This window comes from Bactrocera latifrons, unplaced genomic scaffold (genome assembly GCF_001853355.1).
Source record: "Bactrocera latifrons isolate USDA-ARS-PBARC rearing strain unplaced genomic scaffold, ASM185335v1 scaffold_509, whole genome shotgun sequence".
In the NCBI taxonomy this organism is placed as follows: domain Eukaryota; kingdom Metazoa; phylum Arthropoda; class Insecta; order Diptera; family Tephritidae; genus Bactrocera; species Bactrocera latifrons.
Window position 1 is genome coordinate 1 of NW_017537167.1, and position 18,096 is coordinate 18,096.

Genomic DNA, 18,096 nt, shown 5'->3' on the forward strand with positions numbered 1-18,096 from the left:
AAATGTTAAGTTATAAAATAAGACCAACTACTGACAAAGCAACCGTACGTCCATGCATACAAACATATTCATATGTACGGTTAAGCAGTTAGGCAGTTAGTCAGCCAACCAGAAAGCCCAACCAACAGCTGACTTGCGACACACTTTGCCGACTTCGCGGCGGATGTGGCCGCAATTGTTGCAGCAACTGAAATGTTGTTGCATGGGCTCAACAATAGCAACAAAAACAATAGTACAAGTTACAAGCGCTGCAGCAGCAACAACATGTAAACAATAAATGTCGTGAATTTGAGCAAAGTCGCCATACAAATCTACAATTGCCTACAAAGCGCCATATGTATGTACAATATATGTACATATGTTTGTTTGTATGTATTGTAGTATATTGGAAAAAATATTGCTCTAATACATCTGCATAAACAAATATACACAATCATGTACTTAGACAATACATATGTACATACATAGTGTAAATAAAAAGTATATGTTAATGTATACATATATTGTATTAAAATATATACATTAGTCAGTATTCATATGTGTATATACCATATATATTTACTTTTTACAAATATATAATAACATAGCATTTATATATAGTTTTGGTGTCCTACCTTATCCGGCTCCTGCTTGTAGTGTGGATTCATGGTGGCGGACGCCATGACACGACTATGACCCGCAGCGGCTGCAGACGGCATCTTGGACGACGCCGACATCGCATTGGGCGAATTACCCGCATCGAAGAGTTTGCCATCGACAACGTCGCGCTTGCGATTCTTCGACTTGAAACGGCCCGAACGTGAGATTGTGAAATTGCGCCACTGATGACTGTATTCGCAGCGTGACTCCTCCTCGTTCAGGATGCTGTCCAAGTAGCTAATCGGTTGCTCATGCGCCGTCATTGTGTTATTATGTATACACGTATGTTTGTATGTAAGTMTTTYTAATACTAAAAAGTTGGTTCGCTTTCTTAATCTATTTTTTATGACTCAACTTTAGTTAGTCAAGTCAGTAATTTYGTTTTTTTTATTTTTATTTTATTTTTACTTCTCTATTATTGGCTAGTTTCACGGCAGTTTTATTATTTAATTAGGCTTTACGTAGCTTAAGTTTGTTTATATTGTTTATATTGTTTATTTGTGCATTTCACTTTGTCGCAATTGAGTTTGCGCCGTAACATTTACATAAACGCTGCAGATAAGAACTTTTCACTGGCGCAATAACGCTCAAATCCACTGACAATAACTTCTATATCAAAATTAAGCACGAATTTCAATTGCTACGATTATTGTGCGTTAAAAATTTAGTTTGTAGACACTCACACACGTATGTATAAGCAAGTCATAAGTAATTGTTAAGAGAAAATATATCCGTAATGAGGCTGAGCGATGTTCACAAGAAAAACTGTAGTTGCAACAGCGGAGGCACTATATCAATAACAATGGCAACAGTAATAGCGACAGCAACAGCGATGTCGGCTGCAACTGTAACTTGTGTTGTTGCTGCTCTTTTTGTGTTGTTATTTACTGTGCTGAATTCAATGTTTCAAAGAAGATCAAGATCAAGATCACACGTCGTCTCACTGATGACTTCTGTTGTTGCTGCTTCTTTTTCTACCGCAACTTCTGTTTCTGCTTCTGTTTTTGTTATTATTCTTACGTTTTTCGTCTTTGTTTTTGGAGTTTACGTCTTGCTAATGATTGCCGTTGCCGTTGGCGATGACATCCAACTGTACGGACGGATGGTTGCGAGTGCACTGTACGCTGCGCTTCTGTGCGCCACACCGTTGTGCGCTGCTGTGCTGAAGTTTTGTCAAAGTGAGTTGCTTCTCCCCGCGAAGTTCAAAAATCAAGTCGAATATGCCGATACCAGTTAGAGCAAACACAAATGTATATGTATGTATATGTATGCAGATACATTTTGCTACACGTTTATTTATGGGTTTGTATGTATGCAAGAGGCACTGTGCCATGCTGTGTTATGACTGTTTTCCTTTTCCGGGGCCTTCTTACTGCTTTACTAACTCAGTAGGAAATTTATTTGCATATGATGTGATAACGGTTAACATACATATGTATGTATGCTTTCACTAAAATTATGTACGCTGAAGTGCCGTAAGATGAAGGTCGTAAGATGGCGCCACAAAAAAATTTAGGCGTAGTCTTAAATGTTTAACCTTAACTAGATTGCTGTTAAATGTCGTCCAATCGTTCCTGAGTTATTGGTCTTAAAATGACACTATCTCTCTTATTTTAGTTTCTATTGGTAACAAGATTATACCGAAGATATAATACTCCAATAAAAAAAAACTCAAGACCTTGATTTTAATCGATCAGTTTGTACGACAGCTAAAGTGGTCAGTTGTAAACAATTTCTTTAGAGATGGCACCGCAGGCATAAGCAATAATTTGTGTAAAATTACGTGGATATAGATCATCAAATAAAAAAATTTCCTATACCTAAACTTAATATTGATCGGTCAGTTTATATGGCAGCAATATGCTTTAGTGATTCGATATCAGCGGTTCCAACAAATGAACGTGTACACTATATCACAAAAATCGAGGGGCTAGTTCCCGTATATATAGACAGACAGACGGACGAACATAGCTAAATCGACTCAGCTATCCGACGTTTCCTTCCGGGTGTTACAAACCTCTCTACAAACTTAATATATCCTGTTCAGTGCTAAAAAGTGAGTTTTCTGTTTTAATAAAACATTTCTTCCTTCTGTGAAAAGCACTAGGTGTAAAGCAATGACTTGACAAGTGGCATATTCAATGGAAAAGTACTGAATATAACAATCATAACCGCACTCGCACACATTTTTCATCCCGCTCAGAAAGACCACAAGAGGCAGTGGCGCCAGAAAACATCTTGAAAATTCGTGAAATTTTTCAGCGAGACCGAAATTGAGTTCTTTAAATGATAAGGTCTATGAGCGTTATTTGATTATTTGACGTCCTTAGTACAATTGTTATTCTAAAGACTTTTCAGCACATGTAGTACTATACATATTCCAAACTACTCGACTTTTTAAAGGAGGCAGTTTAGGCCATTGAGAAGTAAAGTCCATTCTCGACGAACAAAGACCAAATTCTACAAGTCACTCATCACTCATCAGGATGGGGATCTTATATAATCTGGTGCAGAGGCATGGACGATGTCAACATCCGATGAGTCAGCGTAACGAGTTTTTTAAACCTCCTTTTAACAGCCTTTTGAGCCAACCTACCTACATACCAATACATTATGTTACCTTTAGAATATAGTTGTTTTCCGGGTTCGATGGCTGTGAACTTTGTCAACCATTTGAAGTCTTATGTAATCTAAGTAAATCAATAAATGTTTTGGCATTAGTAATATTACATCTTTTCAACCTATTTTTTTCCTGTAGGGTCTAGGGTTTGTGCCTACGTACAAATGTATAAGCGTATGTAGTTTGTATGAAAAACGCTCCAACTCAACACGACCACTACTCCTCCACCACACTTCCCTCGCACCTTTGCACCTTTCCCACCTCACACTTCATACTTTATATTCGCTCACACCTTTTTCTCAGGTACGTTTACTCCAGCGTGCGTCACAGTCACAGACCACACCACACCCCACTCACCCGCTCCAACATCACAACCGCATGTCGTGTCGCCAGTATACTCACACATCGTTATTTACGTATACTTCGCTTTTATAAATGAGTAAGTGTTGTTGCTGCTATCGTCTGGTGCTTAAGTTGTTGTTAATTTTGCCGTGAACTGCAGACCGTGTGCCGGTGTTGTGCATCCACCGCCGCCGCGTACAGTGTAATGGCCTAATTAATTATTGATAATGCGTCTATCGTTTATATGGTATATGGTACATACATAGACCAGACTGATTCAATAACGTAATCACTTTAAAATTGTCATGTTTTTGCCACCTACTAATTGACCATTTCGTAGAAAAATTATTGTTTATATTTTAATTGTGATCTATACCACATATTACTCATATGAATATAATAAAGTTGATTTGTTCGTTTATAATAGGAATTAGTCGTCTAATACTCTGCGTCTCCTTTGAAAGCGATTTCGTTGAACGTCGTGCTATTATGAGAAACTAAATTTGAACAATTTCCTTTAGTGGTGACATTAAAAGATTTTTTTATCCGTTAGATTTTGTTATACTTGTTCTTTGTGGATTACAGTCGATTACAAAGTGAATCAACCTTTTTTGGGCGGTGGTGACAATGTTGAGTTGTGTTTCAAGAGCACTCATTCCAAGAAACTAAGTTATTCTTTTATAAACAATTACAATAAGGCAGTAACAATTGTGCAGGAAAGAACGTTGGTTAAATGATAACAGTACTCTTGTGACATAAAGAATCAGTTGTAGTATTTCGGTAAGCTTTTTTCCCTCATTTTCTCTCTCGCTGTGTTGATGAAACATATTAAAGATAAAATTTCGAAATCGGGCTATCGAAATTTGCAAATTCATTCGTATATTCATAATTATAATTATGAGCTTTTTGGCAAAAATTTTCCATGCATTCGCGGCAATATCGCTACACTGTACGGATAAGTCAGCGCACAATGGTTGTATAAAAATGGTCTCAGCCGCTTTGTTTGTCGCCTTGATCGAGACCGGTTGGATTGGTATTGGCTTTTTGATAGGCAGAAGAGAAAGGAGAAGACGCAACAGTGGAGCATGTGAGGGGTGTACCAGGTGTTCGGAGGAGCAAAGTCTAAGCATACAAAGTGTTCACAGTAATAATAATAGTAAAAAAAATCTAAAGAGTAATGTACACTCACAACTGTTTGTTGCCTCCTCCTCTTAGCGATTTTTAACCTTCTTTCTTTTGCCTATTGTTATATATTTTTAGTGGATATACGGATATGTACGTGCGTATGTGTGTGTAGAAGCCTGTGGCTTTTTTGTTCAAATTATGATACTCGAATTTTCCCACTTTGCGTTTTGCAGCGTTTTCGCTGTTCAAACTTTTTTTTTTTTTTTGAGGTTTTGTTGTTTTGCTTTATTTTTCTGGTTGGTTTGATTATCATCAAACGTGTGTCTACGTATTTGCCGTTCTTCATATTACTTAGCAGCAGTTATTTATTTTACTCTTACATACATATGTATGTTTGTATGTTGGTGTCGATATGTTCGTGTGTTGGCGTTTGCGCTTTATTTGATTTTTTCATTTTCACTTACCGATATTTTACAATATCCATATGCATTATTCTCGTTTTGATTATCTCAAACACTAGGCAAACAACGGTAACAATAACAATCAGAATATATAATAACTTCTTCTTCTTCTTATTGGCCGCCAGTCGTTTCTTCTTTTCGCTACATGGCGCCAATTAGATATTCCACTTGGTCCTTCCAACGGAGTGGAGGTCTTCCTCTTCCTCTGCTTCCCCCGGCGGGTACAGCGTCGAATACTTYCAGAGCTGGAGTGTTTTCGTCCATACGAACAACATGATCTAGCCAGCATAGCCGCTGTCCTTTAATTCGCTGAACTATGTCTATGTCGTCATATATCTCATACAGCTCATCGTTCCAACGCCAACGCGCAAAGGTCTATAAATCTTTCGCAGATCTTTTCTCTCGAAAACTAGCAATGTCGGCTCATCAGTTGTTGTCATCGTCCAATCCTCTGTACCATAWAGCAGAACGGGAATAATGAGTGACTTATAGAGTTTGACTTTTGCTCATCGAGRGAGGAATCCGAAAAAGCACCTTTTGGCAAGAGTTATCYTTCGTTGGGTTTCTAAGCTGACATTGTAGGTGGCGTTTACGCTGGTTCTAAGATAGACGAAATTATTTACGACTTCGAAGTTATGACTGTCAACAGTGACGTGAGAGCCTAGTCGCGACTGCGACGACTGTTTGTTTGATGACAGGAGATATTTCGTCTTGCTCTCGTTCACTGCCAGACCCATCTGCTTTGCTTCCGTGTCCAGTCTGGAGAAGCAGAACTAACGGCGCGGGTGTTAAGGCCGATGATATCAATATCATCCGCATACGCCAGCAGCTGTACACTCTTGTAGAAGATGGTACGAGTACCTAACCTACCTATGTATATAATAACACCTTAATAAAAAGCGCAACAAAGTACATCTGTATGTGTGTATTTGCATTTAAATTCATGTATATATAAATATATGTGACTATAGCTGTGTATAAATTCAAACTTTAATCAGTTGATTGTTTATTTGCATTTCGGTGATATATTGCTACAGCTCCTACAGCTGAACGCAACGCAGATACTTGAACCAGCTTGCGGCACCAACGATTATATACATATGTACGTATCTGCACCTACACAAATAATAATATATAATTATAAGGTCTATATAACGGTAATAAAACTATAAATTTAGAAAAATATTGTTATTATGAACAAAAAGTCCATTTTTTATTACTTAACTGTTGAAAATAATTCCAGTAATATTTTCACACATGGAGAAGTAACGGTGTTCCAGCGAAATTAATTAAATTATTTTATTTGCTTTATGTCGTAATCTTTTTTTTTTTTTTTTGAGCACTATACTGTTTGTTTGTTTTTTACTCAAGAGATTCATTTAAATATGTATATGCCTTGGCTGACAACTGGTCAGTCTAGAGTCTTAAAAAGCCTAACTTCAACATTTTTTGCAAGGAAATATGATTCGATTTTTTTTAGGGGTACACTAAATTTTTATAAAGACAATTTGATATAAAACTATGGCTTCTTCGGAACCATCGTCGTCGATTTGATAATCAGGTTTCACCATCTCCTGGTGTTATGCTCTCACTGCCATTCAGCAGGCTGGAGAAGCGTTCCCTTCACCATTTTATTATGCTCTAGACATCAGTCACTAAATCATCTCTGGGAGTTCTACAAGAGTTTGCTCCGGTCTTGCAMCCTTCCGTTAGTTGCCGCATCTTTTCRTAGAATTTTCGAGCATTACACTTGTCGGCCAGCTCTCTCTTTTTCTGTCTGCAAACGCGTSTAGCTTCCCTCTTCAACTCTCGGTATCTATCCCATCCCGCACGTGTTTTGTTCGATTCTAACGTTACGAGGTAGGCAGTCCGCTTTCTCTCCATTGCGAACCAGCTGTTCTTCTTTTCCGAAACCCAATGATTTTGCTTGCAGCTGTACGTAASGAGCTAGAAATTCGGCTTGGAGGATGGAGTCATGTGTAAAAGTTCACTCTAGTGAGGAAAGTTCTCTGATTGTCATGCACTTTTGAATGGCCCGAAACGATTATTTTATTTTTTAATTTAAATTCTGCATGATTTTTTTATGTTTTTGAGGTTAGTATGATATGTAACATCAAACTAATCGTAAGTTAAATACAAATATACGCTTATCTTTCTGAAGTATATAAAATGCATTCGGTGGTTTTTACGATGAGTAAAATTATTTAATAAAGAAATTCCATTAAATTTTGTGTTCAGAATCAAATTTCTGGTGCCGAATCATTCAGAATGTTGTAAAAAGCCTTCGGTGATAATTGTTTGTCGCGGGCAACTGTTAGTACAAATTATTTTTCGAAAAACAGCGTCGTGTTAATGTCTGTGGAGCAATGCTTTCCGACTACCAGGATGCCAAGACTTATCACTGGCGATGAGTCTTGGATCTATGCTTACGACCGAGAAAAAGGCGATCAACCGACCGAAATCATGACAAAGGTGAACCGAAGCTGAAAAAACCACGCAAACAAAAATCAAGGTTATGTTGACAGTTTTCTTCGATTATCGAGGTGTGGTGCATTTCGAAGTCCTTCCGACCGAGCAAACCGTCAACAAGGAATACTATTTGCGTCGTTTGCGCTAAGCTATTCGTAAAAAAAAATTCGTAAAAGGAAGGACTAAGTTGCAGCCGAACATTTTATAGTCTTACAACTTGCAACAACTAAAGCGAGGAAATGACATTAAGGTGTAAACCCAATCACATATTGTAAAATCAGCCGAATGTTCGAATATCCCGATATTAGTTATTTAATGGCGAGGCCAAGTTTTCGATCAAATGTATCTATTTTAGGCACAAAGATACACTGTTATGAGTAAAACACGCTCTTAATTTTTAAATGGGATAACTCACATATTGGTACAAAGTCATCAGAAGTTCGAAATCTTTATACTATTAAATATATATGAATCCGATCAAAGGGAATCAAAGGGAATTTAAAACTATGTTATATGGGAAGTAGTCGTGCTTGTTGTCCGCTTGCTCTTTAGATGTTTTCGGTGAATGGCGATTTGTGGGTGTGGCAGTGGTCCGATTACGCCCACCTACGAACTCGACATTTTTTTTGTACTAGGAAACTACATATTAAGATATTTAAATTTTTACTCAAGATACAGCTTGCATGAACGGGCGAACGGACAGACAGACAGTTAACCGGATTTCAACTTTTCTCGTCATCCTGATCATTTATATACATTCTGTATAACCCTATATCTAGGGGAACAAATCTATAATATTTGTTCTCTGTAGTATTTGGTCGCAAGAGTATAAAAAGAGGCCGGAAGTATAGGCCAACAACTCTTGGTTTTTGCACCACGATAATGCAACGTCGCATATTGGATTGATTCTTCGTGAGTGATTTTCCAAATTGTCAACCAATATCGTGCGGCAACCATTAGCTGATTTAGCTCCTTATGACTTTTGTCTATTCAGTAAACTCAAACGACCGCTCCGGGGAAACTGTTACGAGTCAATTGAAGACATTACACGTTAATCGTTTCGCGCATTATAGGTTACTCCGAAAATTKACTTTAAGAACTGTTTCGAGGATTGGAAAAATCGTTGACACAAGTGTATTATTGCCAAGGTTGAGAACTTTGAGGGGGTCGACAAAGATTTTGAAGAATATTTAAGAATTTTCAAATTATGACAATGTCTTACTATTCTTTGTTCATATTAGTATATACTTTACAACAGCACCGACGTTTCCTTCGGAGTTTTAAAAACTTCGTGGCAAACTTGATATAACGTGTTCAGAGTATAATCCTATGATAAATATATTAAATCTATTTCCTGCAGGGTGGGCATATTTATAGTACATATATCACGTGGCGTCATTTCCATTCCCAGAAAAACGCGTCACATGATAGTTGCAATCAAATCTTACCTTTTACTCCAAACATTGTAAACAAATTAGCATTGATGAATGAAATGTGTGAATTGAAAAGGCTAAGAAACGCCAGTCCAGTATTTTTGGACATAGTGCATGGAAGTGTGTGTGTGTGTAAGCACTGCAGTCTACGCATTTTAGTTGATAAATAAATAAATGGCCAATAAAAATAAGAAAGCACGGTTAAATAATGTTAACAATTGTTGTATAAAACCCAAACTAGCACCTTTTAGACAAGAATCATAAGCCGCTTTTCTCATTCTTATAATTGTACTGTTTTTGGATTTTCCAAGTTTTTTTTTTTTTCTTTGTAAGTATTATCTAATGCACAAAATAAATAAGATTCAAAATAGCAATTCCAGTTGCCTTATTATTACATCAATGTTCTATTTACTATAGTTAAGAAGCTTGTTTAGAAGTTCTGGTTGATAATCAACAATATAGGAGTAACTCACACCGCGTGAGAAAACCCTTAAGGGGTTAGGAGTAGTCAGAGACACGAAAAAATTAAAACTTTCAGTATTTTTTTTGCTATTAAATCGTGTTTATCTACAAAAGTAGTAATATGGCATTATTATAGAATGTGTTTACTTAAAGTCACGAAAATTAAAAAAAAAAATTTTAATTTACAAAGTTATAGTTGTTTGTGTTGACCCTGTTCCAAAAAAGGTACTTACGGTGACAACCATAAGTCCTTGGAAATTCATATAAAATCAATCGGACAAAAAGAATTAGTTTTATAAATAGATAATCCTGGACCTGATCGAAGGATTTTTTTTTTCAAAAATTAACAATCGGCGGCCTCAGGAAATTTTTTTCTAAATTTTTGGGAAAAAAATCAATAATTAATTGGTCTTAAAAAATCGAAATTTTTTAAAAAAAATAAAAATCCTGACTACCCCTAACCGCTTAAATCCTGAATTATGACAATTAAACAGTAAACAAGTCGTGAATGTGTTTCTAAGATCCCGTCCATGTTTTTCTTTTTGATAATTGAAATGAAAATTACAGAACATATGTTACTCATAACATTATATCTATTGTATATCATTGTACCTGGAATATATACAATTGGACAAATACATCCATTAACAKGATTTTCGCACATGTGTGAGGTAGCTTAATGAAACCCAGGAAACATTTTTTAGTATGTGGCATGATAATAGTTAATAGATAAAATCGAGTCGATACTGCTCAAATTCTCAAATACTACGTAATAATAATTTTCGATTTTCTGACAAATTCAGCCATTGAGAAAACGACCCTAAATGAGTTAATAAGTATTGCTGGWAACGTCAGTTATGGTAAATATAAGGATATAAATAGTAATTTTATTAGAATCATTTGATGAGTTCRATAATGGTAATTTTGCTTTGAAATTCAATATTCTTATTCCCATACTTTCTTACCATTCTCTTGTTTTATTATTTAATATATATTTTTTCGGTATTTTTTATTGAATTTTCAATTGTTCATAAAATTTTTTTTGATGAATCATGCCCAGCTCTTGACCGATGCTACGGCTGCTACTATGCCGGTCTCTTTCGACCAATTCAGCGATTTTATTTCGACGATTTTCGACGACTGGCCTTCTGGAGCGTGGCGCATCTTCGACCACCTCTACACCGGGACGAAGACGTTGAAACCATAAACTGCACAAATTTTATTGGCGGCTTGAGATGCATTTTTGCCTTTATCGTAGTAGTACTGTAAAAATGCCGTATTTTCTCTATATTTTGCTCCATGTTTGCGACGCTATAACTCACGAACGACTTAAAAGAAACGACAATCAATCAAACACGTGTTAGCGCGTGAAATGTGCTTTCCAAAAAGGTATAGCATGACCCGATGCGACGAATAAAACTAGAACTATATACGCGCTCTCAGCGCCAACTAGCGAAAATACCGCAAGACTTTTTTGACAAACTAATATGTTAGAAATTATAACGTATATGTTTTGTCACAAAAAGGCAAATTTCAAAACTGGCTCTTTTTATAATTTCACGCCAAAATGATTGACCTGACCGTTTTATTCTATTATGGATCCAAAATCAATAATTTATATTAGTTATCTAATATTATCTAACACTTGAAGGGTAGCGAATCGARCGAACAACTGGCATGTGTRAATTAAATAGACAGGGATATGAATACATAAACTAATTGAGATGGAACATAAAAAGACTATACGAACTCAACTAATTTTCCACATACTCTTTGGTTAATATAAAAATTTCAAAAGGGATAATTAGACTGATATAGGACTAACGGATTCACGAATAATGAGATATCTTTTTCTTCCATAAAGTAAATTTTGATCCGCATGGCGTATAAGTAATATCATTATCCAATATGTAAGTTTTTTTCCGAATGGACAATTTCACCTTAAACCTTTTTGTAGTTATTATAAAAGCGGTTAGTACTACAAGGGCTAAATATCCTTTGGACTGGCCAAGAGATCGTCACAACCGAAACACCTATCCTTGCCTCTTTGCTATACAAGAAAGCCTAAACACCTGAGAACARCGCAAAATTTCATAAAATTCGTTGACGTTAAAGGGCATTTCTTGAAACGCGTAAAACATGGATACATCAGTACAAGACGACTCTTATAGGAACATGGACACCGTTTGCTTTTACTAACTCTTAACCAAATAGGAAGTGAAATTATTCAAGTTTGTAGTTATAGTTCAATTAAAAAAGAAAATTCCATTCTTCCGACATTTCGAAAAGTTAATCCTTGTTATATTTATACTAACACATTTTATACAAAGTATGTTTATCCAAACTAAATTATCGCACCTTGTTTCCTTATTTTACCAAGTTTCATTTACATCCGTCTGTTTTTGGTATGTAAACACTGCTTTCGCCAGAACGAAATAAATGCTTTGCCACCGTTAGCATTTTACATAATAAGTATTCAATACGGATATTCTAATAAAGTAAGATTTTTAAATTCGCCTGCTATATTATATTTATCTCTTTTATAATATACATATGYATGTATGTATGCGTGTAGATTAAGCCGAGAAAACAATAGTACCTTCTCACAAAATCTGCTAGACTATAAATTCAGTATATATAGGATGGGCGCTCGAAGCCTGCAATATCTCATCACTATTAAGAAAGCTTATCTATATATATATGTACATATGTGTATGTAYTASTGAATCCGGCCACGCCTTGCTGTGTTATACATTTTATACTACTATTAATGTCATAAACTATTCAATACAATGGAAATTTTATTTACGAGTAAAGGCAAAACAGTTTTTGTCGGTATAGGAATAGGGATTGTAGTTGAGATTTAATTTTGAATATGCTCATACAAATAAATTGTATTGGAAAAAATAACGAATTTAAGGCTGATTTCTCATTTTCTGGTTACCAGGCTTTCTGTCCAGTTGATACAGTTGTCCGCTTATAAGAGCTTTCACTGTATTTTTTATTTATGATTATTTTTCACCATCCCATCTTCGAATTTCGCTCGATCTGGATACAGTGTACTAATTTTTACTAAAATCGGTTCAGTAGTTTAGGAGTCCATTGCGGACAAACAACGTGACACGTGATTTTTTTATATAAACATATATGTATATACATATTTACATATGTACCACATACATCAAATGCTCCTAACAATAAAGTGTATCGCAATGAACTTCAGTAGAAAGTGGTAAATTATTAAATACTAGTTATCATGATAGGCCGGTGAAGTGTCTAGATACTTACAGAAAGCTGCAAAAAATTTATTGCTCATTTCATATATTTTTATATGCATATATTTATGAATATTGAAAACCTAAATCACAAATTCAAGTCCAAACCGCAACAACTCATTTATGTACATAATTCAGTATTGACATTTTTTAATTTTCTGTCTTTCTTATAACATTGTTAAAAAATATATGGGTGTATATTTAAAAAACTATATGTATTAAATTTTTAACATACAAATGTATCTATCCGAAATTAAATAACATGAAATTAATGCTTAAGAAGTATTTTTTATGTGAAAAAATCACCAATTACCATCTGATTACCCACTAAACTCATATACATATACATTAATCATATTTTCCGAAATTTGTTCAAAAGGTATTTGATTTAATATTATTTAATTTTTATTTCCTAAATATTTTAGAGGAAGTTTTTATTTCTTAACTATTGGCGTTTCACGTACATAAATACACAATAATATGATCATACAAATATTTATATTCTGTATGTACATACAGTATGGCGAAATTCACTCAACAAATCCGAATGTATTTCCTTTTGTTTACATAATAATTGTGCATTGAGCTAATTTTAAGTTAATTATGAAATTAAATTTGCAACTTCATGTTATTCTTTATATATTGCGCTATCTCGTTTTATTTACAAATATTTATTTAATATAATTTAATTTTGGCGCTTCATATATGCAGAATTAAAACTTATTAATTACGTCGATTTGGTGTTGCTAAAATTTGGTTAGTAAAATGAAAGTAGAGAACAAACTACGTCCCTGATTTATTGCAACAAGCACGGATATTTATAAAGTGTATAAATGACACTCATTTCGGCTCCAAGGTCTAGGTTACAGTTGAGACWACAGTGATAAATTAATATATCACCTTTCGTTTAATTGGGTCTAAACCATGCTGATGCGGTCGTTTGCAGGTTGTGGTAATAAATTTGGGTCTCTTTGGAATTGTGTGCTAGGGCCACCCGAAGCTGTCCCAGCACTAGGTGCTCCACCACTAGCTGCAGTTGRAGCACCACCCGATGCAGTACCGCCACCATGGTGACGAGATGTGCTGCGRTTCACGAAAATACGCACATTCTCGTCAGTGTAATCAACGATGCGACGTTTCTTCTTTCGCGTATACTGTTGTTGCTTTAGATAGATCTTTAGGATACCTTTTACTGCAATAAATGTTAAACCGCCTAGAAGAGTACGATGCAGGGTATCTTCAATGGATTCAAACAACAAACGTCCGACTATAGTCGATATAGTTGGTAAAATTAGGGCCCCACAAAATATTCGAGTTGCAGAGACTGGATCTGCCAACGTAGGCGTAGCCGGATTTTGCGCCGACTGTTCCTCCTCATCTTCACTGAAAACATAACCAAAAACAAGATATATAATACAATATAATATTATATATAATGATAAATTGTTTGTCTGAAAAATTTTGCACATCATATTCCCCAAAAATAATAAATTAAATGAAATTTCATTGAATAACTTCGCTTTCTTTTTAAGAAATTTTTGGCAAACATTTCATATCGATCATAGATCATTAGAGATAGACTGAGACATTACACTTCACATTTCATCACATTTAGTATCTTGTTGGTGTAGCTATATATTTACATAAATGTTATATTCTRTTAAGCAGCATACGGTAATATTTATTCATTTATTATTTTGAACTATGCCACTAGACCCATGACGCTTTTAATGAAAAAAAAAAATTGGATCAACTTTGTTTTTCTACTAAATAAGCAAATTTTAGATTCCTTTGACCACAATGTAATTCGGCTGCAATGGGTGTTTGCTGCTTTCGTCTAGGTGTTTCATTTTTAAAAACATAATTTTGAAAAAAGTTGCTGCCGTTTGAAAAAAAATACCCTTTGATTTCATGAATTTCATTATACACCTTTACTTTCCTAATATTTTTATGATTTATTTACTTTACCTCTATAAAATGCTTTCCTAATACAAATTGCTGCTAAATTATGAAACTATTTACTTACTTTTCTAATATTGGGAATATTTTTAGGTTAATTTGGAAAGGAAATATCTAACACTCCTATTTTTTTATCAAAAGGAGTTAGTTCTTGGAGACTAGCAAAGCTGAACCAGATTTTATTGTACACATATGCATATACATAATATAGTTTCAATTACTCACGGATAAGGAATAATGAAGTTCATCAGTGGGAATTTTCGTGCAACACTTCGACGGTTGCGGATCAATCTAATTACTGCGTCCTCCCAGCGAATCATACGTCCAAGAACTAGGCCAACTGGAATAGCAGGCAATCCAAGTAATAATATTAGTGGATCACCATTTTCCATTAAAGCCAATCCCTTTTTGTGCCCAACAATCTGTTGTATAAAATATAATATGTAGTATAAAAAATGTAGTATTCTATATCTTCATAACTACCTGTAGGAAGGTTACTGCTCCATAAGTTACCGCTGTCCAATACAATGAGCCGACAAAAATACCCGCAGCTAGGAAGGGGCTTAGGCGTTTAATTATATTATCGAAAGCTTCTAATAAGTTGGCGACTTTTCCCATTTGTGGAAAAACGATAATATATTCGGTTTGGCACTGTTGACAACTAACTGCACGCATCCCGTTACCCTTTTGTTTCTCGTCTACCCATCGATATAAACAACTTTGGTGTACCCATTTTGTAGTGCCACGACATTTACATGGTTGCACCCAAGGTGCTAGACGGTTATCTTCATCTGTTGCAAAACAAATCCAGCAACTCCTTTCACCTAATTCATCTCGAACTGTCTCACTTGTTATTGGCTCTATTCCTAAATCGTCACCCAGCAGTTTCCCTACAGAGGAAGTGGTAGCTYTTTCTTCGTCATTTAATGCCAACATTTCTGGCGTTTGAGGTTGTTGAGYCAACTTGGTTAGAGAAGTAGTGGACACATTTCGATCCACTTGATGAAAATCTGAAGGTAGGCCTGATTGAGTTTGAAAAGTATGCATCATGTTGGATCTTATTTCTTTATTTTCATTCGATGCTGRTCCAATAGCCGCTTCGGTTATATCCTGATTTAGGTCACCTTTTTTCATATTGGTATACAACTTCAAATGGGCGTGGACGTTTGTTATTTATATGTTTGTAAATATATTGACTTAATTGTATGCACTATGTTTATAATAACATTTTACACAAGCGCGTCTTAATCAACCCTTCATCAAATTAATCAAAAATTCTTAAAATCCTAATTTTGCACCTTTTATGGCTTTTGCTTTGATCAGCAGATTCACCTTCTGTCGGCTGAGAATGTGTAAACGGTTTCGAGGTCCTCTTGTGTTGCTTCGTTTGTTTCTCTTTCTCTTTTAACAACCGACACATGAAACTTTTCATGCAAACAATATTACAAAAGTTATTCTATGCAATACTTTTAGTTGTATTGCAGGTAGTTTATTTTTTTTTATCTATTTAGCACCAAATTTTGCCAATGAAGCTTTATATTTGCCATTGACTCTTCCCAAAATAGCTTCAAAATGTAGACGATAAATTTCAAGAGCGTTTCCAAAAAATTTGGGAATGCTTCGGAAGCGAAGAACACCGATATAAAAAAGTTGCCAGATTGGTGAATTATATTGTTTAAAGTTCAAAAGGAAATTTAAARAACTGTCTAATTCTCCCTCACATGTATTTTTTTGCGTACTGCTCACTCTAATGGGTTTCGCCTATTGGCGAATACCTCATMACATCAGATCTAAGTTATCATATGCTGCATGACACATAGAAAGCGACACGACAAGGCAGCACGGCAGTGGACTGTAAATGGCGTCGTGAATCCTACTACATGAACATTTGTAAGCAGGCAGCGACATAACAATGGCCGGCATATACACAAAACMACACAGCTGTCAATTTCGTTGTGGCCATACTAATACCTTGCACTTCAATGAAATTTTAATATTTTGTTCAAAGTGAAATTTTAAGGCAAAAAATAATTAAATAGGCAAATTTATTTGGTAAATTTATTTGTTTTAAATTATAAATTGTTATTACAAATGACATAACAGAGCTATTTTATGCTTTTATTTGTAAAATAACTTATCCACTGTCAACTCTACTGTCGTCGTCAAATTCAAAAATATTTTCAAGTTAGCGAGAGCAACAACTGAGAGCCTGTTTAAATTTAAATAACTGTGTCCATAAGAACGTGTGTATTTTAATATTTGACAGATGTCGCTTGCAGTGTGTAGCACTCTATGTGTTCGGCACATGAACCTTCTCCGYCATTATTGGCAAATTCTGTTTCGGTGCCGCCAGAGAGCGTAGATTTATAAAAATAGGTGCCAAAAGGCTTACATACTATGTTTTTAATAGCAATATATATTACTGAGCATATTTATCATTCAATTCTCACCTCTGTTCACGCGGCACGTTAGGTTTCTCCTTCCGAGCTAGCAGTGGTGAAATCCGCCCATCGTCTTTTGTGCTTTTCCGCAATTGAACCATGATTCAATTAAAAAAAAAACACTTTGTCAAAAAAAAATTTGGTAAAAAATGTGTTTTACTATGGTAGGCCGAGAACTTTTCAATCGACCTATTATGTAGTCGATGGAAGCTGGCAAAATTCGTACACCAATTTTCTGCTTATTAAATGGATAGGAGCGAAAGAAAGTATTGACCCGGTATTTTCATTTTAGGCATACATAGTTATTAGTTACATATGATATTTTAATTTCTTTCAGAAGTGCCCAAAAAATAAGGTGACATTTGAACTTAAACTGCTTGCGTTGAAGTCATCAACCTCAACCGACGAAACTCACATTCAACATTTGGTGTTGCAAAACCGTCGATTAACAATTAGAGACCTTGCTGATGAAGTTGGCATATCGAAAGGCTCAGCCAATACATCAGCCAAATCGTCGGGAGGGGATTGCTTTGAATGGGTGGAAATWGATTTGGAAGAATAAATAAAGAAATAAATACAATGTCACCTTATTTTTTGGGCACAGCCCAAAAGCAGAAGGACTTACTGTTGTTTATATATTCAGTATATGGGGGCTTGAAAAGTTATGAGMCGATTTCAAAATCTTAGATGCAACCGAACTTAACGTCATTTCTGGTTTTGTATTAAATAACKTAGGTATGAATTTTATACTCAAGAATAAAAATAATTTCGACGGAGAGTGGGAAACTAGTAACCACATACAATACTTTGTGTCATTTATAAACAACCTGAATATTCGTTTTGCACCTTATGACCAGTATAGAAAGTGGC

General features: G+C 35.2%; 2 protein-coding genes and 1 long non-coding RNA gene across 3 annotated transcripts; 1 reads left to right on the forward strand and 2 right to left on the reverse strand.

Annotated features, from left to right (window-relative positions):
• Window positions 1-590: 590 nt before the first annotated feature.
• On the reverse strand, window positions 591-1,821 carry LOC108973865. The gene has a single exon (XM_018941371.1). It carries the CDS (start codon window positions 900-902, stop codon window positions 591-593), a length of 312 nt encoding a protein of 103 aa, XP_018796916.1. The 5' UTR covers window positions 903-1,821.
• Window positions 1,822-13,272: 11,451 nt separating this feature from the next.
• On the reverse strand, window positions 13,273-16,418 carry LOC108973867 (E3 ubiquitin-protein ligase MARCH5-like). Its single transcript, XM_018941373.1, has 3 exons — window positions 15,269-16,418; window positions 15,011-15,207; window positions 13,273-14,209 (listed from the first exon to the last, which is right to left on the reverse strand). Exons 1-3 carry the CDS (start codon window positions 15,917-15,919, stop codon window positions 13,744-13,746), a joined length of 1,314 nt encoding a protein of 437 aa, XP_018796918.1. The 5' UTR covers window positions 15,920-16,418; the 3' UTR covers window positions 13,273-13,743.
• A 592-nt stretch (window positions 16,419-17,010) lies between these two features.
• LOC108973872 lies at window positions 17,011-18,026 on the forward strand. Its single transcript, XR_001993753.1, has 2 exons — window positions 17,011-17,503; window positions 17,564-18,026. It is a non-coding gene; the product is annotated as an uncharacterized LOC108973872 (long non-coding RNA).
• The last annotated feature ends 70 nt before the right edge of the window (window positions 18,027-18,096 follow it).

Excerpts from the sequence above, each read along its gene's own strand:
- LOC108973865 (XM_018941371.1), bottom strand. The coding sequence starts at position 902 with ATGACGGCGCATGAGCAACCGATTAGCTACTTGGACAGCATCCTGAAC.